Raw genomic sequence first — 22,684 nt, 5'->3', positions numbered from 1 at the left:
TCAAGCAAAACTAGCAGACCTGAATTAAAATAGGCTATTTGTTTCTGTTATGTTTAATGCTGTCCTAAAACCTTTTCATTGTTTTGTATGAGAAATGTATAATGTATTAATGTATATTGTTATAATGTAATCATGTATTAAAAGTCTTTCTGTCCTTCCTTTTCTATTAAAACTCTCTTTCTAAATTCTGTAGAGGACTGTATTAAAACGGCATTGAAATCACTATAGCCTCATGTGTCTCGTTTCACAGATTAACTTCGATTGCAGGTATAAGCAGGTGTTAATGGCGTGCATTGGATTAGTAAACCTGTCTATTGTTAAAAAGCAATAAACAGATCCTGAATTCCCTCACATCATGTTGGATGTGTGCTTTTCTTCAGCGTGCCATGCCACGTCCTTGTTTCTCAGCAATAGGAGGGGAGGGCTTTCGCTCCGCCAGGTATCTATTACCTGTATCACGTGGGTGGTGGCCAGGTAGGGCGCACACAAAACCAGCGCGATCCGAGCAGCCATTGCGGAGCAGAGCCGAGGGTTTCGGACTAGTTTGCATCGATTCTCACGGCATTAAAAGGCCACGGGACACATAAAAGGAGGGTCCGAGCCCGGCACTGATCTGTCCATAGGTGTGGGGTCATTAGGGTCTTAGCTTCTCTGTCACCCGGAGTTGAACTCTAGGGGTTTTTCTTCTGGTATTGGGGTGGTGACTATAGTTTTTCCTTGTTAAAATGACGGTTAATCCCGATTATCTGGTGCTGCTATTTACTACCACATCTGGCGCAATTGGGGACCAGTTAGGGTCGGATGAGAAGGAAATTGTACAGTTGGTTTGGCAAGTTGTGGATTTAACGAATAAAAAGGTAAATTTGGTCTTAATCGTGTGTGTAGCCTGTTTGTGTGTATAGTGGGCTGGTGGGGTTAAGAGTGAGTGAATTAGAGATTATTTACGACGTTCTGCTGATTAAATGGATATGGCTAATCTATTGAATGTCCTTACTTTTAAGTTTAATATACTTGTTATTGTATATAATGCTATAACCATTATTGTCTTGGTGCTGTTAGGCTGGCAAAGTAAACGAACTGCTCGTCAAACCGGATCACGTTGAGCTCACTGAGGAGTGTCAGGAGGCGAGCGGACTTACCGAGGAGGCCTTGGCAACTTCTGCTCCTCTTGAGGAGGCCATCGATGAGGTGATTTTTTTATATTTCTCAATTTTAATAGGCTTGTTTTTACATGACATGTTTTTTTCTGATGTTGAAAACATCTCTGCTTCTAACACAAAATATTGTTTAACTAAGGCGTAATGACACGTGCATAATAAAAGAAGACTGACCTAATCATCAGTTTCGTCAATTGGTCATCATTATTATTATTTAGAAATTATGACATTTTTGAATTATTACTTTTTTTATAGACTTTGTTATTGTGTTAAAAGTATATTTCTTTATAGTCCAAATCCATAAGGATGTTTGCATATGACAGTTCCTAGTTCATGTATGTGTTTTGCAGTCATGTTACAATGTAAATACAAACTCTGGGTCTGACAAGAACTCTTTTGATGTTGACCAATTTGTACTTTTGTGTTTCAATAGACCATGTAAACTCAGCTAAATGGTTGAATATATCAGAAACATTATTGCTAATTATTAAATACACACAAGCTATCATATGGATGTACATTTAATGGCACATGAAGGCTTATGATTTTGTTTGTTTGTGTGCAGTTGACTCAGAGGTTATGTGCAGAAGTAGATACAGGTGCAGGGAACTCCTTCTGTTTTTGTACAGATGGACAGTTGCACATTCGACAAGTTTTGCATCCTGAGGCTTCCAGCAAGGTAAGAAACTCTAAATGCTACAATGGGTTAAAAAGTAGCACTGTAAGGTTTAGTTAGTAACCTATGCATTTTCTATGTCACTGACTGCTTGCATTTCTACTTTTCAGAATATTTTATTGCCCGAGTGTTTCTTCTCATTTTTTGATCTCCGGAAAGAGTTCAAGCAAAAGTTCCCATCAGATGGGGAATTTAAAGACTTGGATCTTCAGATAATGGCTGACCGTATCCTTAAAAACATGTCAAAAGCTGACAGCCAGTGTGAGTCTCTGTTTGTGTGTGTGAGAGAGCGAGCGAGAGAGAGAGAGAGAGCATTTGGGTGTTGGCTTCAGGATCCCAAGGTTTTGAAATGCAAATAGACTCACAATAGTGTGGGCTCATCGAGTCAGCAAGAGAAAGCCAAGAGTGTTTAGCCAACAAGCTTAACCTGCCACACCTATGCCATAACGTCTTAATACCTACACACAGTCAAACACACAATGCACAATAGACACAGCCATGTCTGGCCAGTAAGAAAGGTTAATTCAAAGTCATACTCTCTCTTTCATGTTTGCATTGTAATTTTATTGAATTATTCTGTGTTCAGTGTATGAATCGTGTCTCAGTTGTTCCTTCTGCATTCACCGGTGTCATAAATCAGCAACATACTCTCACCTATTTTGTGTTCCTTGACTATGGTTGTGGTCAGACCTGAATGTGGTTGTAGATTCTTCTTCTCATGCCTTCATTGCACACAAGGTTCAGCAGATGTCAGATATTGTTTTAGCGCTCATCTCTGAGCCAGAAAGTAAGTTTTTTTTAACCAATATCTTCAAAAATGGATGTACCGTAATATGTTAAGGGGTTTTCTTATTAACCTGCTTCATTCTCCTTCACAGGCCATACATTTTCCTGCCCTGAAAAAGTGAATGACAAGTTTGAGACCGGCACCTGGTGAGCTATTAAGTGTGGTCGATTAATATTAATCTTACGAAGATATATTTACACACTTTCTTTGTTTTTGTGTAGCAGTAAGATGGAAAGGGTTGATGATAACACAGTGATCAGAGCTCGTGGTCTTCCCTGGCAGTCATCAGACCAGGACATCGCCCGGTTCTTCAGGGGTCTAAACATTGCCAAGTATGAGCACTGTATCTGATAACAACCTAAGAGACAAATTTGCATATCACAAAATCATCATGCAATCTGTGTACAACAGCAATCGAATGCTTACCTGATGAATGACTCTCTTTGTGTGTGTAGAGGAGGTGCTGCATTGTGTTTAAATGCTCAAGGAAGGAGAAACGGAGAGGCACTTGTTCGGTTCGAAAGTGAGGAGCACAGAGATTTAGCCCTGCAGAGACATAAGCATCACATGGGCACCAGATATATAGAGGTACTTTCATGCCAATAAAGCTATTTGCATGGGTCTGGAGACACAAAACTAGATTTTTAGTTTTAATGTGAAAACTCATTACAGCTGTACAGTGACAACTTGTACCTTACAGGTTTACAAGGCAACCGGTGAAGACTTTCTGAAGATAGCAGGAGGTAAAAAAATGTTTGATTGGCATTATCTCATTTCCCTCTCATTTCCCTGTGGTCTGTGAGCGGCACTTTGCTTTTAAGATTTTAATTTACAAAACAAGTATTTGTATCTTTGACAACATTGTTGTACAACTATCATAGTAAATGTATTTGCTTTAAACTAAATATATTCTCAGATTATTTATTCACACGTATGACTCCGATATCCATTTTATCCCTGTGAAACAAATATTAAAGCTTGTATTTTTCTTCCCTTTCGAATTTGAACCTGGGCCCCTTTCATGCTAAACCAAACCTGTACCAGGTGCATAATATCCCTGGATATTTGCATTCGTTTAATAGTTTATGATTTGTGTGGTTCTGTGTTGAGTAGCTCACTCACATGTGCAAATGTTTCATTGACAGGCACATCTAATGAAGTGGCAAATTTTCTGTCACGAGAGAATCAGATCATCATCCGCATGCGCGGGCTTCCGTTCACCGCCACAGCAGAGCAAGTCCTGCAGTTTTTCTCCCCGGCGTGCCCGGTGACGGACGGCAGCGAGGGTATCCTGTTTGTACGCTTTCCCGATGGCAGGCCCACTGGGGACGCGTTCGTCCTGTTCTCCTGCGAGGAGCACGCCCAAAACGCCCTGAAGAAACACAAGGACATCCTAGGCAAAAGATATATTGAGCTTTTCAAGAGCACCGCCGCCGAGGTGCAACAGGTGAGAGATCAGCACTGGGCTTGAAATGATGAGTTGTTTGGATTGCTAAACATAACACAGGGAGACAAGTCAAATGTGACTTTTCTGGGTGTGTACGTTTGTGTAGGAACTTGTATGCAAGCTTGCTGAAGAAACTCTTAGGTCAGCAACAGTCTTTATATGTGGTGTCATAACAATTTCCCCCAAAGCAGCTTTACTTTACTTTTAACATTGCTACTGAATTTATTAAATTACTTGGAATACCTTTGTGTTAATATTTAGCTGTCGTGAATAGCAAACCAAAGCTAGAGGTTGAGTTCACCTTAACATGCCTTTGAGCTGTTCTGTGTATCTTTTAAACTGATTTTAGTGTTCCTATAACCCTAAAGTTATGTTTCAGACTTATGGTGGGTTAGACATGCTTGATGCCTGGTAAAGTTTCAAGAAAAATTGGGCATGTTGTCAGAATACATAAGGGCGTTTCAGGACACAGACACACCAACACAAGCTTATCCTGTGTTTGCATGGTGTCAAATTTTGTTCCATTTTTTACGGGTCTGCGTACCATTTTATTATCACAAGAGTGCGTGCGTACTGTACGTGCACCGTCAGATTTTTGTAACCCAGCATACATTGTATGCATAGATTGCGCATGCTCCTACAGTAGTATGTAGCCCAGGACATGCATTGCATTTTGTCGCAATACGCATGTATAGAACTGCACCTGAATGCAAAGGATTGATAATGTGTCTGTATCTGTTTTCGTACAGTACATTACCAGCCATTTAACTCCCATGTGTGTGTGTTTGTATGTATCAGGTATTGAACAGATACTCATCGGCCCCTTTAATACCCGTGGCCCCCTCACCCATCTTGTCCGTGGTGCCTCAGCCCACATTCGTACCCCCAACCGCAGCAGTAACGGGTGTCCGCGACTGCGTGAGATTGAGAGGTCTGCCTTACGATGCCACCATCCAGGATATATTGGTCTTCCTGGGGGAATACACTGCTGACATCAAACCACATGGAGTGCATATGGTGCTTAACCAACAGGTAGATCAATTTTTTAAATTTTACAGGGATACATTTTACAGGTATACCTTTGCACTGCTAAATAGGATAATATACTTTACCAGCTGAGCTATAGGAACATCTGTATTTGTTCTTTCTTGTTCTTTTGTTTCTTTTTTCTCACTTTTGGGACAGCCAGAGCATCAAATCCATAAAAGTGATTGATTACTCAGTGTAGCTTCTGCAAAGACTTGTGTTTCTTCATTCCTTTACAATGTGTTTCTGCATTGACTGTCATGCTTCAGTCTATGCAATATCTTGAAGCACGTTGACAAGAACTAAACTGGCTTTTAAACCCTCAGGAAAATTTAGCTGAAGTTGGTAGCTGTGTTTGAAACATGGTTGCTTGTTTCTAACTCATCTAAGCTATTCATTTGCTGCTCAAGTAGTGATCACGACCTGAAAACCATTCTTACATTGATGCATTTGACAGACACCTTACAGTGTACAATTTATCCATTTTATCATTATGTTTTTTTTCCTGGGGTTCGTACCCATGACCTCTTGTGCTGCTTACAATCTTATATTTCCATACAAAGCATTGTGCTTATGTAGCTTCCTTTTAAAGGGATAGTTTACCTAAAAATATAAATGATGTCATCATTTAGTCACCATCATGTTGTTCTAAACCTGTTTGAGTTTCTTTATTCTGCTGGACACAAAAGAAGATTGGTTTATTGGTAAATAATGTTGACGGTACTCATTGACTTCTATAGTATTTGTTTTTCTTACTATGGAAGTCAATGGGTACCATCAGCTGTGTGGTTACCGTAATTTAGATAAAACGAAACTCATACAGGTTTAGAAAAAAATGAGGGTGAGTAAATGATGACCAGTGTTGGGGAACGTTACTTTTAAAAATAATGTATTAGAATATTAAGTTACTCCCCCAAGAAGTACCTAATTGCATTACTTAGTTACTTGTCATGGAAAGTAATCCTTACGTTACTTTTAAGTTACTTTTGCGTTACTTTTTCTTACTTTGATCTCTTTTAGGCCTAAAAGGTGTTTTTTATGATCGCAAAAAGGTCAAGCTCTGGCCTGCCATCTCTGTTTCTGACTCAAACTGTTCCCGCTCAAGCACAGAGTGCCTAATTCTACGTTAATATGTTCAGTTTAATTCAGTACATTATTTTATTTTTAAATTGAATTTATTAAACTGAAAAGTAACTCGCAATACTTTCTTAAAAAAGTAACTCAAATATTAATGTGTACATTTATAAAGTAATGCGTTACTTTACTCGTTACTTCAGAAAAGTAATATTATATCACGTAATGCACGTTACTTGTACTGTGTTACCCCCAACACTGATGATGACACAATTTAAATTTTTTTCATCCACTTTTACTGGATTTAAACCTTTTAAAATAGAGTTGAACTCAACATTCGTTTGTATGTGTTTGATCAGGGTCGCCCATCTGGAGATGCCTTCATCCAAATGCGTTCGGCCGAGCGGGCGTTCCTGGCCGCCCAGCGCTGTCACAAGCGGAGCATGAAGGAGCGTTACGTGGAGGTGTTTGCGTGCTCCGCTCAGGAGATGAACATCGTGTTGATGGGAGGAACGCTCAACAGGAGCGGCCTCTCGCCGCCGCCATGTAAGTTACGACGTAAGTGCCGCTGGGCTCTGGGCTGCTTCTCTCCGCTGTGTGTGCGGGTAGGTGGCGCTTCACGCCTTTCTGTTTTTTCTCCTCACTCTCACTTATTCATTTTTTGGTGGGTGTCCTGTCCAGTTTTTCCAGAAGCGGACAGGAATGGGTATAAGGAGCAGTAGGAATATTATCGGGTGAATGTTTTGGTTCCGTGCAGATCTGATGACTGCGGCGAAATATTGCCAAGTCACTCAGATGCTTTTCCACAACGGGGGAATGAAGGGCTTTGATTTGGGGTGATTCACTACTGATTTTGCTATCAAAGATATCAATCCACTAGTTAAGCTCACAAACACAAGGCATGTGAGATGGAAATGTCGTGTAGTTTTCTCTTTTTTACAGTTCTAGTTCTGGATAGATCATTATGGCAGTTACTTTCCCACCCTTATAACCAACAGCAGCAGGTATAATAAACCCAGTACGTCCCAGATTGACCCCACCGCCTGTGGGTATTTCCTGCTGTGTGTTCTGCTGTTACAGGGTGAAGGGAACGTACCTGTCTTTAGCTGAATTACAGCGACAGATATTGATGGTTTTGGGTCTGCTGCATGCTTTGTGAATGTCGAAAAAGACAAAAAGAGTCTGAGTTTGAAACTTTAAGTTCATCTATTATATCTAACTGGTATTTTGCCAGCTCGGTGAGCGAAAATTCATAAGACAGATGACTTTAACATGATAGATGAGATTTGTAATCGTACCTGAAGTGTTAACTATGTGGCAAGTTTAAGTTGGCAGCGAGACAACTCATTTAGATACGGCAGTATGCTTCACAGGCAGGTTCACATTGTGACAGGTTGTGTTTAAGGTGGGCTGCTGCTCGTGTTCATGTTTATATACTCTTAAATTGTTCATTGTTTGTATAGTGGGATGACTGCATGAGCCTCTGATGACAAACAATGAACAGGACATGGGGTGGAAATGGGCTGTGAATGTAATTAAAGACAGCAGTTGAATGCGGAAAGCCCTCATCGTAACTTGGCTCATTGGCTCAGGTTCAGTCAGATTCACACCTTTTAATTGCAAATACCTTGATTAATCACCAGTCTTGTGATTAAAGACTTTCTACAAGCCTGATTTCATCCAGAATCACGACTAGTTGCTATAAGCCCAAAGTATGCATCGGGTTTTACTTGCTTATGCATATGTGTAACCGAAGTACACTTTGGGCCTAAAACTGACAGCGTCAGAGTCAAGCAAAGATGTTTTTGCATTCAATAATTCTTTTATATCCCACTTTCCCCGTTTTAGGTTTATCCCCTCCATCGTATTCATTTCATCCCGGGACCACTGTCCTTCCAGCAGGGGCTGTCCTTCCTGCAGGGGCGGTGCTACCTGTGGAGCCGACAGCTATTTACCCCTCCCAGTTCCTGCTGAGTCCCCGCCCCCTGGCACCTACAACAGCCTTCTACCCTGCCAATAACCCGCTATACATGAACTACACTGCCTATTATCCCAGGTAAAGGTTGCAACTTTCCTATTATTGCTGTTTACTGCAGTTAGTCCAGGAATGACATGCAAGCAGTCATTACATTTATAGCAGGTGTGGATGATTTAGGTAAAGACATGTCTAGAAAGTGCACATATGTGACCCAGAAAGGGTTTATCCTAGTCCCAGAATAAAGTGCATGTTTGAGTTGCCTTCATTTTTTAAAACATCTAGAACTGACATCCTTTAACATACTGTATAGCAGTGCCATTGTGTTGTCTCAAGATGTACACCAGTATTGTTTTTTGTAAAAAGTCCTAATATAACTTAATCTAAACTCTGTCTGTGAAACTGCCCCATAATCTAAAAATGTGATTATGAGCAACAAAGTTTGATTTCAGTCATTCACTTTAATTTCAAACTTTGATATGAACTTACTCCGTCAATATTAAATATATCAATAACAATTTATAGGATGATTTATGTAGTAAATCACAAAAAAATGGCTTTAACTGGGTTAAAAGTAAAAATATGCCACAGTAGTTACTTTACTTTTGAAAGTCTATATCCACTTCCACTATTTTGAAAGGTTGAACATTACACAAAAGTTTTAAGTGTGAATATTTGTATGCTTGCATTGAATGAGCTCTTAAGGTGCCTTTGTGTTATTTGCCTAAATATTTAGTGCTTGTGTATGTGAGCTGTACGTGAACATTTTTTAAATGGACCTCTGAAATGTACATAATGACTTTGTCTACGACTTGCACAACCAGGACTGGGTGTGTTTGCAACAGACTACACAGTAAGTGTATGTGTCACACCCATGTCCTTTAATATAGCTATAATGCCTATTTCAGCACACTACATAGTGACAGAACAGGTTACGGCATTGAGTGTGCATAGGTGTGTATATGAGCTGTAAGAAAGGGAAAAAATGAACAGTATTCAAGTTTGGGAGGATCATAAAAGGCAAAGATAAAAAACTGTTAACAGATAAAAACACCATCTGTTTTCCGACCAATGGCAGACATGTGTCAAGAAACATGAGTTTTGGTGTAGTGATAATAGTACAGGCACAGAAATGAAACACTTAAAGGTGCAGTGTGTAATTTTTAGAAAGACCTCTTGACAGAAATGCAAAATAATATACAAAACTATATTATCAGGGGTGTATAAAGACCTTTTTATAATGAACCGTTATGTGTTTATTACCTTAGAATGAGACGTTTTTATCTACATACACAGAGGGTCCCCTTACATGAAAGTCGCCATTTTGTGCCGCCATGTTTCTACAGAAGCCCTTAACGGACAAACTTTTTTACTAAGTTGTCTCCATCAATTACATGTTTTTTCGGTGGCGGCTACCATAGCTTCTCTATGCGTTTCAAAAACGAGGGGTGAGCGGTGGACTGAGCCGTTGGTTGCAATTCGCAACCTCACCACTGAATGCCGCTAAAATTTACACACTGAACTTTTAAGGGCAGTTTCCCGGACAGGCTTTGGATTAATCCGGGACTAGGCCTTGGTAGACATTTGAGTAGTTTTTACAAATATACCTTACAGAAAACAATACTGGTGTTCAGGTGTTTTTAACATGCTTTTTAGCCTGGGACTAGGATAAACCCTGTCCAGGAAACCGCCCCTTTAAAGCAGATATGTTTTTAATATTTTGACATCACATTGTTTTCTAAATGTATGTACATCTGTTGTCATACTAATCCCAGCCCACCTGGCTCCCCCCCTAACATCAGCTACTTCCCAGCCGGCCACACACCTTCTGCTGGTTCAGTCCTCTCAGCCCCTCCCACAGCACTGATACGAATGCAAGGCCACGCCCATTCCCACGCTTACAACAGTGGAGTTAAAGAGATCCTCAGCATGGTACACGGATATCAGGTTAGTTCAAAATGTATAAACTTCCTTCAGAAAGGGACAAATGCACAGTCAAATATAACAGTTCATTTAAAACCATTAAATAATAAAAGCCACTACTATAATTAATACTGATCCAATGCAAGTCCTAGTTTGTTCCACATCATAAATTGTGCGCGTGTGTGTGTTTATAGGCAGGGCAGGACTGGATTGTAAGGAACATTAAGGTGTGTCCTGTGCCCTGCGGTGTTCAGCATTGAAGATTTAGATGCTTTAGTGGGTTTGAGTAACAGGACAGCATAGTTGCATTGTCACACTCCCTAGTTGAGCGAAACGGGTTCCTCTGGTCGGAATTCTCTCACACAAACACACTTGCACTGAACTAAGGCGCGGTGCATTGACCTGCTATAACTTGACTGATGGTAATAATCTCTACCATTCCTACAGGAGGCCACTGTTAGGATTCTGCTATTCCAGATTAGAAAGAATATATATGACAAACTATTGTAATGTTTTGCTTTTTGAACAAACTAAGCAGCACACAAAAACACTTACCGTAATCATCTTAAACCAAAGATAGATCGTATGTTGCTAGTTTAAAAGATGCACCCATGCCTCTATATATATATAATTTATATTTTTCGAGGAGGTGAAGGAGGGGCATTAGAAATCAGAGTAAAATTGGGTGTGCCACTGTCTTCTTGAAATTCTTGCTTCAGGTTAAAGGGTGTGAAAGGGTTTTAGGGTTTCAGCCAAAGTATGTTTACCTATGTGTTTATAGCCTAACATGTATGTGTGTGTGTGTGTGTGTGTGTTTGCTTAACCTTTACATGTTTTTGAAGATGCAAGATGATTGTTATATGGTCACAAAACCACAGCTTTAGACTCTAGATTTGCACGTTTGAAATTTTCCAGTTGAATACAAGACTTTTTAGAAATGCACCGATAAATCGGCCAATAATCGGTATCGGACGGTAACATTATTGCGCTGTCTGTTTAAAATCAGTCGAAAGTCATGGTCGATATATCCTGTCAATCAAAAGAGAACAGGAAAATGTAATGAATTTGAGTTCTGTGTATAGAAAATGTAAATAAACATCCCTAGTTTAATGTTCAATATTAAAGGACAAGTTTGTTATTTTACACTTAAAGCCCTGTTTTCAGATTGTTTATGATGAAATAGAACGGTTTTGACTGAAATTTGGACATATGATGCTGTCCCGAGAATTTTCGGGTGTTTGTTCTATCACCTCCCACCTCTACAATGGGTGTATAGGTGCACCGGAACAATCCTTCCTAAAATGCATTAAACTTTCGTTTACAAAGACATGAAACTCACCGAGTGGTCAGGGGTGTTCACTGATATGCTCACACAAAAATCGCTGCAAAAGATGCTTTCCAACAGGTTTTATCGTAGTTTTTGTCCAACTCCATTGACTTGTATTAGATGTGCTGTGAGGTACGGTATTACTCCGCGCCGGGAACTGTGTTTGTATTCTTGCATTTGGCAAAGGTGGATTATCGCCACCACCTGGGCGGAGTGTTTATTATTCAAGCTCTCAATGGAAGAATATACGGGTGTGAGGCGTTTGGAAAAATAGGTCCACAAGTTTACAACGAATGCTAAAACACCTGTTGGAAAGAATCTTTTGCAGCAATTTTTGTGTGGGCATGTCGGTGAACACCCCTGGCCACTCGGTGATTTTCACGTCTTTGTTGACAGAAGTTTGGTGCATTTTATGTGGGATTGTTTTAGTGCACCTATGCAGCCATTGTGGAGGTGGGGGCTGATACAGCGGAAACCGAGGGTTCTCGGGCCAGCATCATATGTCCAAATTTCAGTCAAAACCGTTCTATTTCATCATAAACAAACTGAAAACAGGGCTTTAAGTGTAAAATACCGAACTTGTCCTTTAATGGTCATCCATTATAGGAATAAAGAACGTTTTAAAAAGTTATCTTCGGATTTTAGTTAAAGGTGCAATGTTTAAAATTTAAAAGGATCTATTGACAGAAATGGAATATAATATACATAACTATGTTTGTTGTGGTGTGTAAAGACCTTATATAATAAACAAATATGTTTTTATTACCTTAAAACGAGCCATTTTATTTACACCAGGGGTGGCCTTACATGAAAGTTGCCATCATGTTTCCACAGTAGCCCTTAACTGACAAATTGTTCTAAAGAGCACGTTTTGTTACCACGTTGTCTCAGACGATGACATGTTGGTCCTGTGAAGGCTACCATAGCTTTACTATATATTTTGAAAAGGACGGGTGACCTTTGGACTGAGCCGTTGGTTTCAATTCATTCTCTAAACACCACTAAAACTCCCTGACTGCACCTTTAATGCAAGTTAATATAGACCCTTTTACAGCCCACGTGATCAAATAGCCTGCGCGCACATTTTGGCAACAGAAGTGGTGTTGTACCCCAGTGGTTCTAACGTGTTAGCAACTCAGAAAGTTTATTTAAACGGTTTCCCAGCGTCAAAATGTCTGGTTGTCACGTTTGGTTGCACTAATATATTATACTAATATACGTATATATGTCTCTGGCCACTTTATATTTGGCCATCTGCTAACGTCTTCTATCCACTTCACTAGTACACGGATCTGGTAGCTGTGTTGAAAAAGTCAACTTTTTAAAATTACTTTCTCTCTCTGTGTTGCTGATTCTTACCTTACTTCCGTTGCCAAACTGCGCACACATATGCTGCCACGTCATCATTGTGCACAAACAGTAAAAGGGTCACTCTGAATAATCGGCTATCAATATCGGTGCATCTATAAAATTGTCAGTTTGATAAAATTATCAGTTTGTGTTCTTCTCAAAAGAAAGTCATGTACATTTGGGGTGGCACTAAACTATGAGAGAGTTTTTTATTTATTTATTTCATTATTCTAATTTTTTAGAACCAGGCACTAGATGTTTGACATCAGATGAGTAAAATGTTATATAAGATGCCTAATGGGCTAATAAACACATTATAAATACATCTGTGGCTCCTGCCATGCATAGCCGCAACTTGTGCATTTCTCATGAAGGCAATAAGTTTGACTTGGGCACTTCCCAGTTAGTCAGTAAGAGGGCTCTCACTCAATTGAGGTGGTACTTATTACAAATAATGAGGCATAAGTGTGTATCTCTTGAGTAAAGCTAATTTCTTTCTTTCTTTCTTCTTTAGCCTGGCAACAGTGATGCCTTGGTAACTCTCCCCTCGATGCTCTCAGCCAAGCAGCCTATTGGAGACCACACAGTAGGAGGCGGGGCCTATCTTGACTTGCAGTTGCTTTAAGCCAATCCTATCACAAGGCCACGGCACGTGTGGAGCATGGATTCAACGAACCCCTCAAAACGAAGCAGTTTATGCCATTCCTTAGATAGCTATTTATATGAGAATTTTAAAAAGAAATATATGTATTTTGACATTAATGTATATTGCACATTGTGTTTTTTTAATGCATTAGAGCTAATATTGTAGTTTTGTTGCCGAAGTCAAATATGTGTTTGTGAGAGTTTGTATGTTTGTGTACATACACATGCAGTGATGTTCACTCAGGAAATAGCTCCTCAAACCAGGTTACCTGCTGCATTAAAACTTCATTCATACCATACATTTAAGCCAAAGGACCAGATAAAAGTGTGCATGTGCGCGTGTGTGAGTGCTTGTATGTCCCTGTTGATGTGACTCTACCATAAGTATGTGTAGATGTGTAGAGACCTTCTCAAGCCTTTTTCTTTGAAGGTTTTTAATTTGCATGATGAAGTTCAGAGAGCTAGCTGTTATAACATGTTTACAAGATTGGCCAAATCCTGCACTGCATCGTGTGTGGATATCTGCAACTTGTAGTTTTACGACAGTCATTTCGCCAAAAATGCTCATAATCAGGAACAATTTATAGCCTTTGTGTTTTGTGTGTGTCATTTATTAGAAATATGTATTATGTATCCTTACCCGATCAATCAATGTACAAAATCATATGGATAAATGTGCTAGTTGATGTGTGTATGATGTGTAGCAGATGAATGTATGTGTTTGTTTGTGTGCTATCAAAAACACCAAAAGTCAATGCATGTGTGATTATTTACTGCACTCAGAGAGTGTTTTGGGCTTGCTGTAATGCACACAGGTGTATTTTCACCTTTTGTCTGTGTATTAAGGAGAGTGTTTGTGTGCATTTGATGGAATGTGAACAGGTTTATATTTTACCTGCAGCTGTATCCCGTACCCTCCTGTTTGTTTGTTTGTTTATACCAATGTGCCACGTTTATTATACTCTGTGCTTTTTTAAATAATAATAATGAGTAATTTGCATGTTTAGGCTTTCATGACCTGTAGGAGTAAAATGTATGACAGTAAATTAGTCAGTGTGATTTATTTGTACTGAGAACCCACACATGCCAATAGGCAGTAGAGAAGCCCTTCATTCATGTTACCAATTTGTTACCATAAAATCTTTAGTACACAAAATGTAGAAAAAGAAGACAAAAAATGGCTGTTTGGAGAAAGTATTATTTTATTTTGATATTTTATAATAACTTAAAATAAAGCAAATATAACACATTTTTGAGGGATTGATTGACTGAATCATTGTAGGCTACGTATATTTACATTTTCAAACCTATAAAAGTCATCTACGTTAAATAGATTTCATTTGAATCAAAGTGTTGTTATATCAAAATATTAACACTGGAGTTGCTCTCCCTTATGATAAGTTGTAAACAAGAAAATAAAATGTAGTTTTCATTGCGTTGCAAATCTGAAATGCATATTTAATGCCCTCTAGCGGGCCACGCGAGCTTTAAAACACGATCACTCTCTCTGTAACGCGCACCTTCGGTACGTCACACTTTCGGTTTTAATATTACAAGAGAGATAAGGTTGTTGTATAAAATTGTCTTTCTTTGTGAAAAGGTATATTAAGGATAGCAGTTAATTTTTACACAAAATATATATATTAGAAATATGCATGACATCAAGCACAGTTCGAAATGGAATAGTGTACTGCGTACTGCGCAGTATACACTAGCCTACTATTATTTAAATAGTATGTAAGGCAGTGCACGAGGGCCGTTCTTAAACGGAAGGCTGCAACCTCCAGAGGTCGCATTTGTAAACTGCATACGTCATGAAACGTCTTATTAAAAAAAATATTTTGATAAGTATAGTTTAGTTGGTAAATTGTTGTTGATGCTGCCTGATTTTTGCTCTTTCTTGCTTATTTTAAAAGCTGTGTTTGATTTATATTGTTTGATGTGAGTTTATTGGGATATGATAAGCCCAGGGCTTCTAACTATCCCTTTTCGAAAGAGTTGAGTATTATGTAAATTTTGTTTTGTTTATTCGATAATTATTTGTGTGTTTTAAAAGGTTTTTGTTTTTCTCTTCTCATTTCGAAATTAATTATAATTAAATTAAATTATTTCTGAATATTAACCATTATAAAGTTGACCATTATTCTTCATTAATCATAAATTGTTGCAATATGCTATGACTTGCGAATGTAATGCCCGCAGTTAACTGAAATAAACCAGGCTTGATTACGTATGCAGCCTGCATATGCGACCTTCATATGCTGCAGTCTTCCGTTTGAGAAACGGCCAGTAGCCTACGTCATGACAAAATACATATGTGAAACATTCGTGTGCAAATTGTTACATGAGCTAATATAATGTTGACCTCGTGACCTCAAAAAATAGGCCTATACACCCTGCTTAATCCAAAATGACTTTTGTCTCTATGGGATACAGCGTAAATTTAAATTTTGGCAAATTATGTTGGTTATTCAGATTACATACATGCAGAAAAGTGGAAAACTGTGAGAAGTATACATACAGAAATAGCATGATAATAGTATGCTATTCTGAACACTGCCAAAAATACAGGCCTATCCGCTGACCCATTTTAACAAATCTGTCCTTTCAACATCAAACCTCAGAAAATTATAAACATACATTGTAAAACATTCAGAGAAAAATAAGTATAAAGACTTTATGTCATGATACAGTTTACAGGGGCACTGCCATGCTATTAAGAAAAACACACATGTGCACAAATATGACCCTGCCCAAGAAACCAGGCTGAAGTCTCATAATCGAATTAGTTTTTACTCATTGATTTTAATCTTTGACATGACCTTACACGGTCAAAAATATTAGAATATAGAAGATTTTATGCAGAAAACACTATATATCAAAAATTACTTTAGCTTAATTTTCATAGGCAGGGTCACAAATGTTTCTGTGAAGGCTTTAAACATCGCTTTGTGATATTGGCATAATGTTAGAATAGCTCTTCTATCATCGAGGTTTGTTACAGATCCAAGTAGTGTGTAAATTAGTGCATCGAGTTAAGGGCTCTTTAGTCCAGTTTAGTCTTGTTGTCTGTAAGCAGTTGTGTTATGAGCGTACGTGCCGTCTCAGAGTTCGGTCATTAAAAGAGCCCTCAGTAGTTTTTCTCTATCCACCCGCAGGTCTTCAGAGCTTCACAAACACACACATACAGGCAGAAGAATGAACAACATCAAAACCCACATCAACAGATGGACAGAAAAATGGACAGAGATGCATACCAACAAAATGATAGGAATAATCACAGACAAACAAACAGACAGATAGAAAGATAAATTATCTGTTAGTGAGTGAAAAGAGACAAAAACATATACAGGAGGATTTAAAAGCCTGAATTCATCACTGTCAGAAAAAAATGTCAAAAAGTGTCCTTATAGCTGTCAGTGGGGCAGTACTCTTTAAACTAGTCTACCATTTAGGTACACATGTGGCACTATGTACTTTTAAGGTGCTAATATGAATTTTGGTACCATTGTGTACTTGACGTAATAATAGGAACTCTTTAGGTACAAATGTGTAGCTTTTTATTAAAGGGTACTGCCCAATGATAGCTAGGAAACATTTAAGACTATTGATATCAAAAGTCTAGGATATATGGGCGGTTTCCCAAACAGGGATTAGACTAGTCCTAGACTAAAATAAATGTAAGAGCTGTCCAAACTGAAAACAACTTGGATTAACATATCTTAAAATACATCAGAGACCATTGTTTGCCTCAAAATGCACGCCATTAAGGTTTTTAGTAAGGCATGTTTGTTAAAATTAATTATATATAAACTAAGGCCTAGTCCTGTTTTAAGCTAATCTCTGTCCTGGAACCACCCCTTAAAGGGACATTCCACTTATTTCTAAATATGCTCATTTTCCAGCTTCCCTAGAGTTAAACATTTTATTTCTACTGTTTTGAAATCCATTCAGCTGATCTCCGGGTCTGGTGCTACCACTTTTAGCATAGCTTAGCACAACCCATTGAATCTGATTAGACCACTAGCATCGCGCTAAAAATAACCTGATACCTAAGAATAACCTAATACTATACTCTCAAACTGGCGCAACAATCAGTGACTTCGCTAATGCAACACGGCCGCAGCAGGCGAAGTGACATTACGCACTGCCCGAAAATAGTCCCCTTACTTTCAATGGCAGAGGACCATTTTCAAGCAGTGCACATCACCACGCCCGCCGCAGCCATGCCACATCAGCAAAGTCCTCGACCACCACGCCAGAATGAGAGCATAGTTCCTAACCATATCTGACTAGAAAATCGCAACTTTTAATTTTCTGTCGTTCTTAGTACACGATGTCACTACCGAAGAGTCAAGTTTTAAATAGGAAAAATATTGAAACTCTTTGGTTATTTTTTTTCCCTGATGCTAATGGTCTAATCAGATTCAATGGATTGCGCCAAGCCATGCCAAAAGTGCCAGCGCCAGACCCAGAGACCAGCCGAATGGATTCCAAAACGGCAAGAATCAAATGTTCAACTCTAGGGAAGCTGAAAAATGAGCATACTTTCAAAAAAAGTGGAATGTCCCTTTAAAGTCTAATTTAGACCTAAATATAAAGTGTTAGGCTTATCAAATAAAGAAATAATATAAAATAAATTACACATTTTACAAGTTTGCACAATATTTATGTCACAGATTAAATGTAAACGAAATTGTGACCATATACAGTATGAATAGGCTTCATGCCCAGCCGCACCACCTCCCGAACTCCAGCCAGCTCCTTGTTTCCTGTCTGCCATTATTGGACAAACTGATTAATCCAGGTGTGTCTGACCTCAGTAGTCACAACAACAATAATCAGACACACCTGGACCAATCAGCCCGTCCAACAATGGCAGACAGGAAACAAGGAGCCGGCCGAAGCCCAGGAAGCAGTGCAGCCGGGCACAAAGCCCACTGACCATGTTAGCCTATCGTGGAGGCATGGAGCATCATCAAATCATACTGATAACACGATTCATCAGCTAGAGTGCCTGTTGTCATAAAAGCGAAAGAAGGACACAACAAATAATACACATTTTTCATTCAGATTTTTATACGGATAACCTGCAATATATTTGTAAGATTAAAAATCCATTGCAATAGATTAGTGGGAGACAGAAGCAAAACAAAAATGGACTTTTGAACCTCACTGTAAACATCATAAAAGCTTTTAAAAAGAGTTTGTTATGCATGTGTGTTACCTTTGTGTGTGTGTGGTATAGGGTAGCAGGTGAGGTACAGGATTTGGGCACAACAGTGGAGAATGCTCTAACCGTTGAGCATCCTTCTGCTATAGAGAGAAAAAAATGCATTTGCATGAGCAGTGTGACATCTCACATATAGACAAATGCATCAATCTATATGTTCACTCTGCACTGCCATCAGTCTGAGCTTAAGAAGAAAGTTACCGGTGGATATATTGGTGGCTGGACCTGTTTGTCCAAGGAGCTGTTTGATGTAGTCTTTCCCATACTGCTCTGGGAAGAGATGGCTGCAAGTGCTTCTGGGAGGTCATCTTCATCACTATGGTTACTATAAGACAAGAAGTATAATTCAACAACTAAAAAACTCAAGCAAATACCTTCAGAAGATAAAGACTCACAAGCTGAACTGTCGGACGAGGCGTTTGCGGCGGTCTACTTTTGGCTTCTCTATATTCAGACTGCTTGATCCCGAATCCTGCGATGAGCTGGGATACCTGATATAAAAGGCCAAATTCAGTGACATACAACTGATAGCACTATTATATGTTAAGGGTATTTAGATTGTGTTTAGATTTCTAGCTTTTTTGGTAAAGTCCAGAGTTTGTACCTGTCAGTTTGGTCTCCACTTGAAGAGTTCCCCTTTGAGGTTCCACTATCACTTTGGGTGGTACGCTGTAGTCAGAAAGAGCAAAGCACAGGCTATGCATCATCACATCCTTGTTCTGCAACCTCAATATTTGAGCTGTATAAACTGTTACAGCGTCATAATTAACCCCTTGGTATAGCTGTACAGTTAGTAGAACCAACATGCTGTAAAATCCAGGTGTAATTATGACACTTTAAGTGGCTGATTTTACTTAACTGGTCAGGGAAAGTAATAAGCTAATCCAAGCTGGTGACCATTTTGGACAACTTTGTGAGGGGGTAGCTAATCTACTGGGGACCGTATTTAGACTGGCTGAAATGTTTGTCAACAGATGTGTGAACTTTGCACAAGCGTTTGAGAATTCATCACCATGTTTATGCGGTGTGCCTGTGACAGGATTTACTTTGGAGATGTTGCTCTTGAGACGCTCTTGTAAAACCGCAGGGGAGGAAGGAAGACTTTTCTCAGAAAGAGGTTTTTCTTCTGCCATGTTTGCACGGAGAATGGAGAATCTAAGAAACCAAATGCTTACTTTTCTAAGAGACCATGACCTCTGAATAACTGCCATGTCTATGTTGATGTGAAGGGATGGCCAAGGTGCAGGTTCTGCTTCCAGCTGATGCTGACTGTGTAAAGCTCGATCCAGCTCATCTGTCCGTCCAGGAGACACAACCCAAGCTTCTAATATAAACAAACACACCAGCATACATATCATGAAAAACTTACCATAAAGAGATCATTTATAAGTGGAGAGCAAATGTAAGTGTACAATGACAATTAATGGTAACAAGTTCTGTCCCTGGTCCCCATCACTTTAAATCAGTAATTCTCAAAGTGTCCGCCAAAAGATGACCTAAACTAGGCAAGTGTTTATACAATCATCACTTATTTAAATAGATTTTTAATGCACTTGCAAAACTGTGATATCAGTTCTTGCCTTTCTGTTTTAATAACATAAAAATGGATCGGTTGGCTAAACCAAAGAGTCGTCAAAATAAAAGATCAAGCGTCAACTGAAACCAGCTAAAATCCACAGATCTATTAGTTTTGTAATGTACTAGTTTTTGTTTCATGTTTAAAATCTCTATATTTTCAGTGATTTTGGACATTAAGGGTAACATTTTTTAAGTATTTTTTTTTTACAATAGTTAAAACAATAGAATTTATATACCCACCACCTCAATTTTAAATTAAGGGCTATTTGTAATGACATTAAGTGGGACCTAGGCTGTTATAGTATGTTTAATTGCATTTTATTTTCACATGTGCAGTTTGTTGTTCATATTAAGCTGTAACTCATTTCACATTTACTTGTTTAAATGAAATAAAATTTATATAATAATTTCTGAACATAGCATTGCATTTGTTTTTAAAAAATTAGTTTTTGACTTGAAACAGTTGCATATTAAACTTAAATTTAGCTTATCCTTCCTATTTTGTTGTTTTTTGGGGGCGTGTTAGAGTGGGATTCTGTTAGGTGGTCCTCAGAAAAAAATTGGAAGATAAAGTGGTCCTTGGGCTGAAAAAGTTTGAGAAACACTGCTTTAAATGTATGTAAAATATACATATATCTGGACATTACATAAATACATATGACCATGGACCACAAAACCAGTCTTAAGTAGCAAGGGTATATTTGTAGCAATAGCAAAAAATACATAATTATGACGAATACAATCGCCTTTTCTTTTATGCCATAACTTTTATGGATATTAACTAAAGATGATGTTCCATGAAGATATTTGGTAAATTTCCTAAATAATCAAAACTTTATTTTTGTGAGTGGATGCAGAGCTAAGGACTTAATTTGCACAACTTTAAAGGCGATTTTTTTCAATATTGTTTTTTTATTCTTGCACCCTTGAATTCCAGATTTTCAAATAGTTATAACTTGAACAAATACTGTCCTATCCTAACAAACCATAGACCAATGGAAAGGTTATCAATGGATCAGCTTTCAGATGATGTATACATATACATTTCAAAATATTGACCCTTATGATTGGTTCTGTGGTCCAGGGTCACATGTTTCTATTTATAAAGAAAACACCACACATGAAAAAACACTGTAGTAAATTGTTTACTGTAGTAACATTTCTAGATAATATACGGGTGGTTTCCCGGACAGGGTTCAGATTAATCCAGGACTAAGCCTTAGTTATATTAGGACATTTAAGTAGTTTTTACAACAAACCTTACTAAAAAACAATACTTTTGTGCATCTTTAACCACGCTCCACTCATATCACCCCATCCTTTATCATCTTCACTGGCTACCTGTGCTTTCTCGTATTACATTCAAAATACTCCTGATTACCTTTAAAGCTCTCAGTAGTCTTGCTTGATCTTTCTGAATTACTCTTGCCCTATACTCCTCCTCGTTCTCTTCGTTCTTCTGACTGCAAGCTCCTGTGTGTACCCATTCCGACTATCATCTATGATATTTCTCTGTTATTGCCCCTAAGCTATGGAACTCACTGCCCCTGGCTCTTAGAACAATAACATCACTTCAGAAATTCAAATCTAATCTAAAAAAAATCTCTTTGCTCAGTACTATTCGTCATAATTTATGTCTTCTAATTCTTCAGCTTTCTGTGTGTATATAAATATTTGAACTCTTGCGATGTGCAACTGCAATCGTTTATGTTTTGGACTGTAGCAAATGGCTACTATCTATTTCTTTGTTCTTTTTCTGTTTGCTGTCCTATAACTGTCTTTGTAAAGCGTCCTTGAGCATGGGAAAGGTGCTATAGAAATTAAACATTATTATTATTATTATTATTATTATTATTATTATCATTATTATCATCTTCAGACAACGCAATGGCACTGATATATGTTAAGATAGGTCAGTACAAGTTTTTTTTTAAATTAAGGCAGCTCAAACAGGCATTTTAGTGATAAGCCCGGTCCAGGAAACTGCCCCATAGTATTTTGAACCTTACTTTAGTAAACACCAAAGTATACTGCAGTTTGTACTACTTATTACAGTGGTTAATTAGTATACTAAAGTATAGAATACATTAAAGCCCCCCTTACCTAGAAAAATTCACTTTTAAATGTGTTTCTAGCTGAAAATGAGTTGCCAGAGTGTGTGCAGAAACATCCTGTTATTATACAAATCCATCTCCTCTTCTTTGTGCAATCTTCGTTAAACCGCAACAGTCACACAAAACAGGCTCTTTGGGATCCCCTATCAATGTGATGTCATATTGATTACGCCCCAACCATAATCGTTCACAGACTCCGCCTTATAAGTTTGCGTAGTTCACCGTTCAGAGACACATTGATGTAGTCCAAAGCACGTGTGAACGCCCTACCCCATACTTTGCATACGGGGAGGGGAACAGAAACTTTCTTTGCATTTAAAGAGACTTTAATAGCACATTTTTCATTGCAGCCACAAATGGTCATGTTCAACA

General features: G+C 38.4%; 2 protein-coding genes across 6 annotated transcripts in view; one reads left to right on the top strand and one right to left on the bottom strand.

Moving 5' to 3' along the window:
* The first annotated feature begins 468 nt into the window (after positions 1 to 468).
* esrp1 (epithelial splicing regulatory protein 1) lies at positions 469 to 14,490 on the top strand. 4 transcript variants are annotated; one of them, XM_055210111.2, is made up of 15 exons: positions 469 to 857; positions 1,060 to 1,188; positions 1,723 to 1,836; positions 1,944 to 2,058; positions 2,522 to 2,620; positions 2,712 to 2,766; positions 2,842 to 2,952; positions 3,076 to 3,208; positions 3,321 to 3,363; positions 3,766 to 4,067; positions 4,866 to 5,099; positions 6,527 to 6,725; positions 8,016 to 8,223; positions 9,945 to 10,089; positions 13,257 to 14,490. In XM_055210111.2, the coding sequence occupies exons 1-15, from the start codon at positions 726 to 728 to the stop codon at positions 13,365 to 13,367; spliced, it is 2,130 nt and encodes a 709-aa protein (XP_055066086.2). In that variant the 5' UTR covers positions 469 to 725; the 3' UTR covers positions 13,368 to 14,490. The 4 variants fall into 4 exon arrangements, with proteins under 4 accessions (XP_055066086.2, XP_055066084.2, XP_055066083.2 ...); XM_055210109.2 differs by having other exon boundaries at positions 470 to 857; positions 2,845 to 2,952; positions 9,918 to 10,089; positions 13,257 to 14,489; XM_055210108.2 differs by having other exon boundaries at positions 470 to 857; positions 9,918 to 10,089; positions 13,257 to 14,488.
* Positions 14,491 to 14,571: 81 nt separating this feature from the next.
* Positions 14,572 to 22,684, bottom strand: part of epb41l4b (erythrocyte membrane protein band 4.1 like 4B) — a 29,531-nt gene continuing 21,418 nt past the window's right edge. Inside the window, exons 17-23 of one of the 2 annotated variants that reach the window (XM_073872139.1) lie at positions 19,834 to 19,944; positions 19,667 to 19,755; positions 19,225 to 19,289; positions 19,016 to 19,111; positions 18,822 to 18,945; positions 18,615 to 18,703; positions 14,572 to 16,555 (exon numbers count right to left, since the gene is read on the bottom strand). In XM_073872139.1, coding sequence (XP_073728240.1) covers positions 16,492 to 16,555; positions 18,615 to 18,703; positions 18,822 to 18,945; positions 19,016 to 19,111; positions 19,225 to 19,289; positions 19,667 to 19,755; positions 19,834 to 19,944 — 638 coding nt within the window. In that variant the 3' untranslated portion in view covers positions 14,572 to 16,491. Of the gene's footprint in view, positions 16,556 to 18,444; positions 18,478 to 18,614; positions 18,704 to 18,821; positions 18,946 to 19,015; positions 19,112 to 19,224; positions 19,290 to 19,666; positions 19,756 to 19,833; positions 19,945 to 22,684 lie in introns of those variants that run through there. The other variant, XM_073872140.1, reaches the window with a different exon arrangement.

Source organism: Misgurnus anguillicaudatus, chromosome 10 (genome assembly GCF_027580225.2).
Source record: "Misgurnus anguillicaudatus chromosome 10, ASM2758022v2, whole genome shotgun sequence".
In the NCBI taxonomy this organism is placed as follows: Eukaryota; Metazoa; Chordata; class Actinopteri; order Cypriniformes; family Cobitidae; genus Misgurnus; species Misgurnus anguillicaudatus.
The sequence above is the reverse complement of the archived record's forward strand: the minus strand, read 5'-3'. Positions and strand labels throughout refer to the sequence as shown.

Excerpts from the sequence above, each read along its gene's own strand:
- esrp1 (XM_055210108.2), top strand. The coding sequence starts at position 726 with ATGACGGTTAATCCCGATTATCTGGTGCTGCTATTTACTACCACATCT. Across the intron at positions 1,837-1,943 it reads ATCCTGAGGCTTCCAGCAAG|AATATTTTATTGCCCGAGTG; the intron begins GTAAGAAACTCT and ends TCTACTTTTCAG. Across the intron at positions 10,090-13,256 it reads GCATGGTACACGGATATCAG|CCTGGCAACAGTGATGCCTT; the intron begins GTTAGTTCAAAA and ends TTTCTTCTTTAG.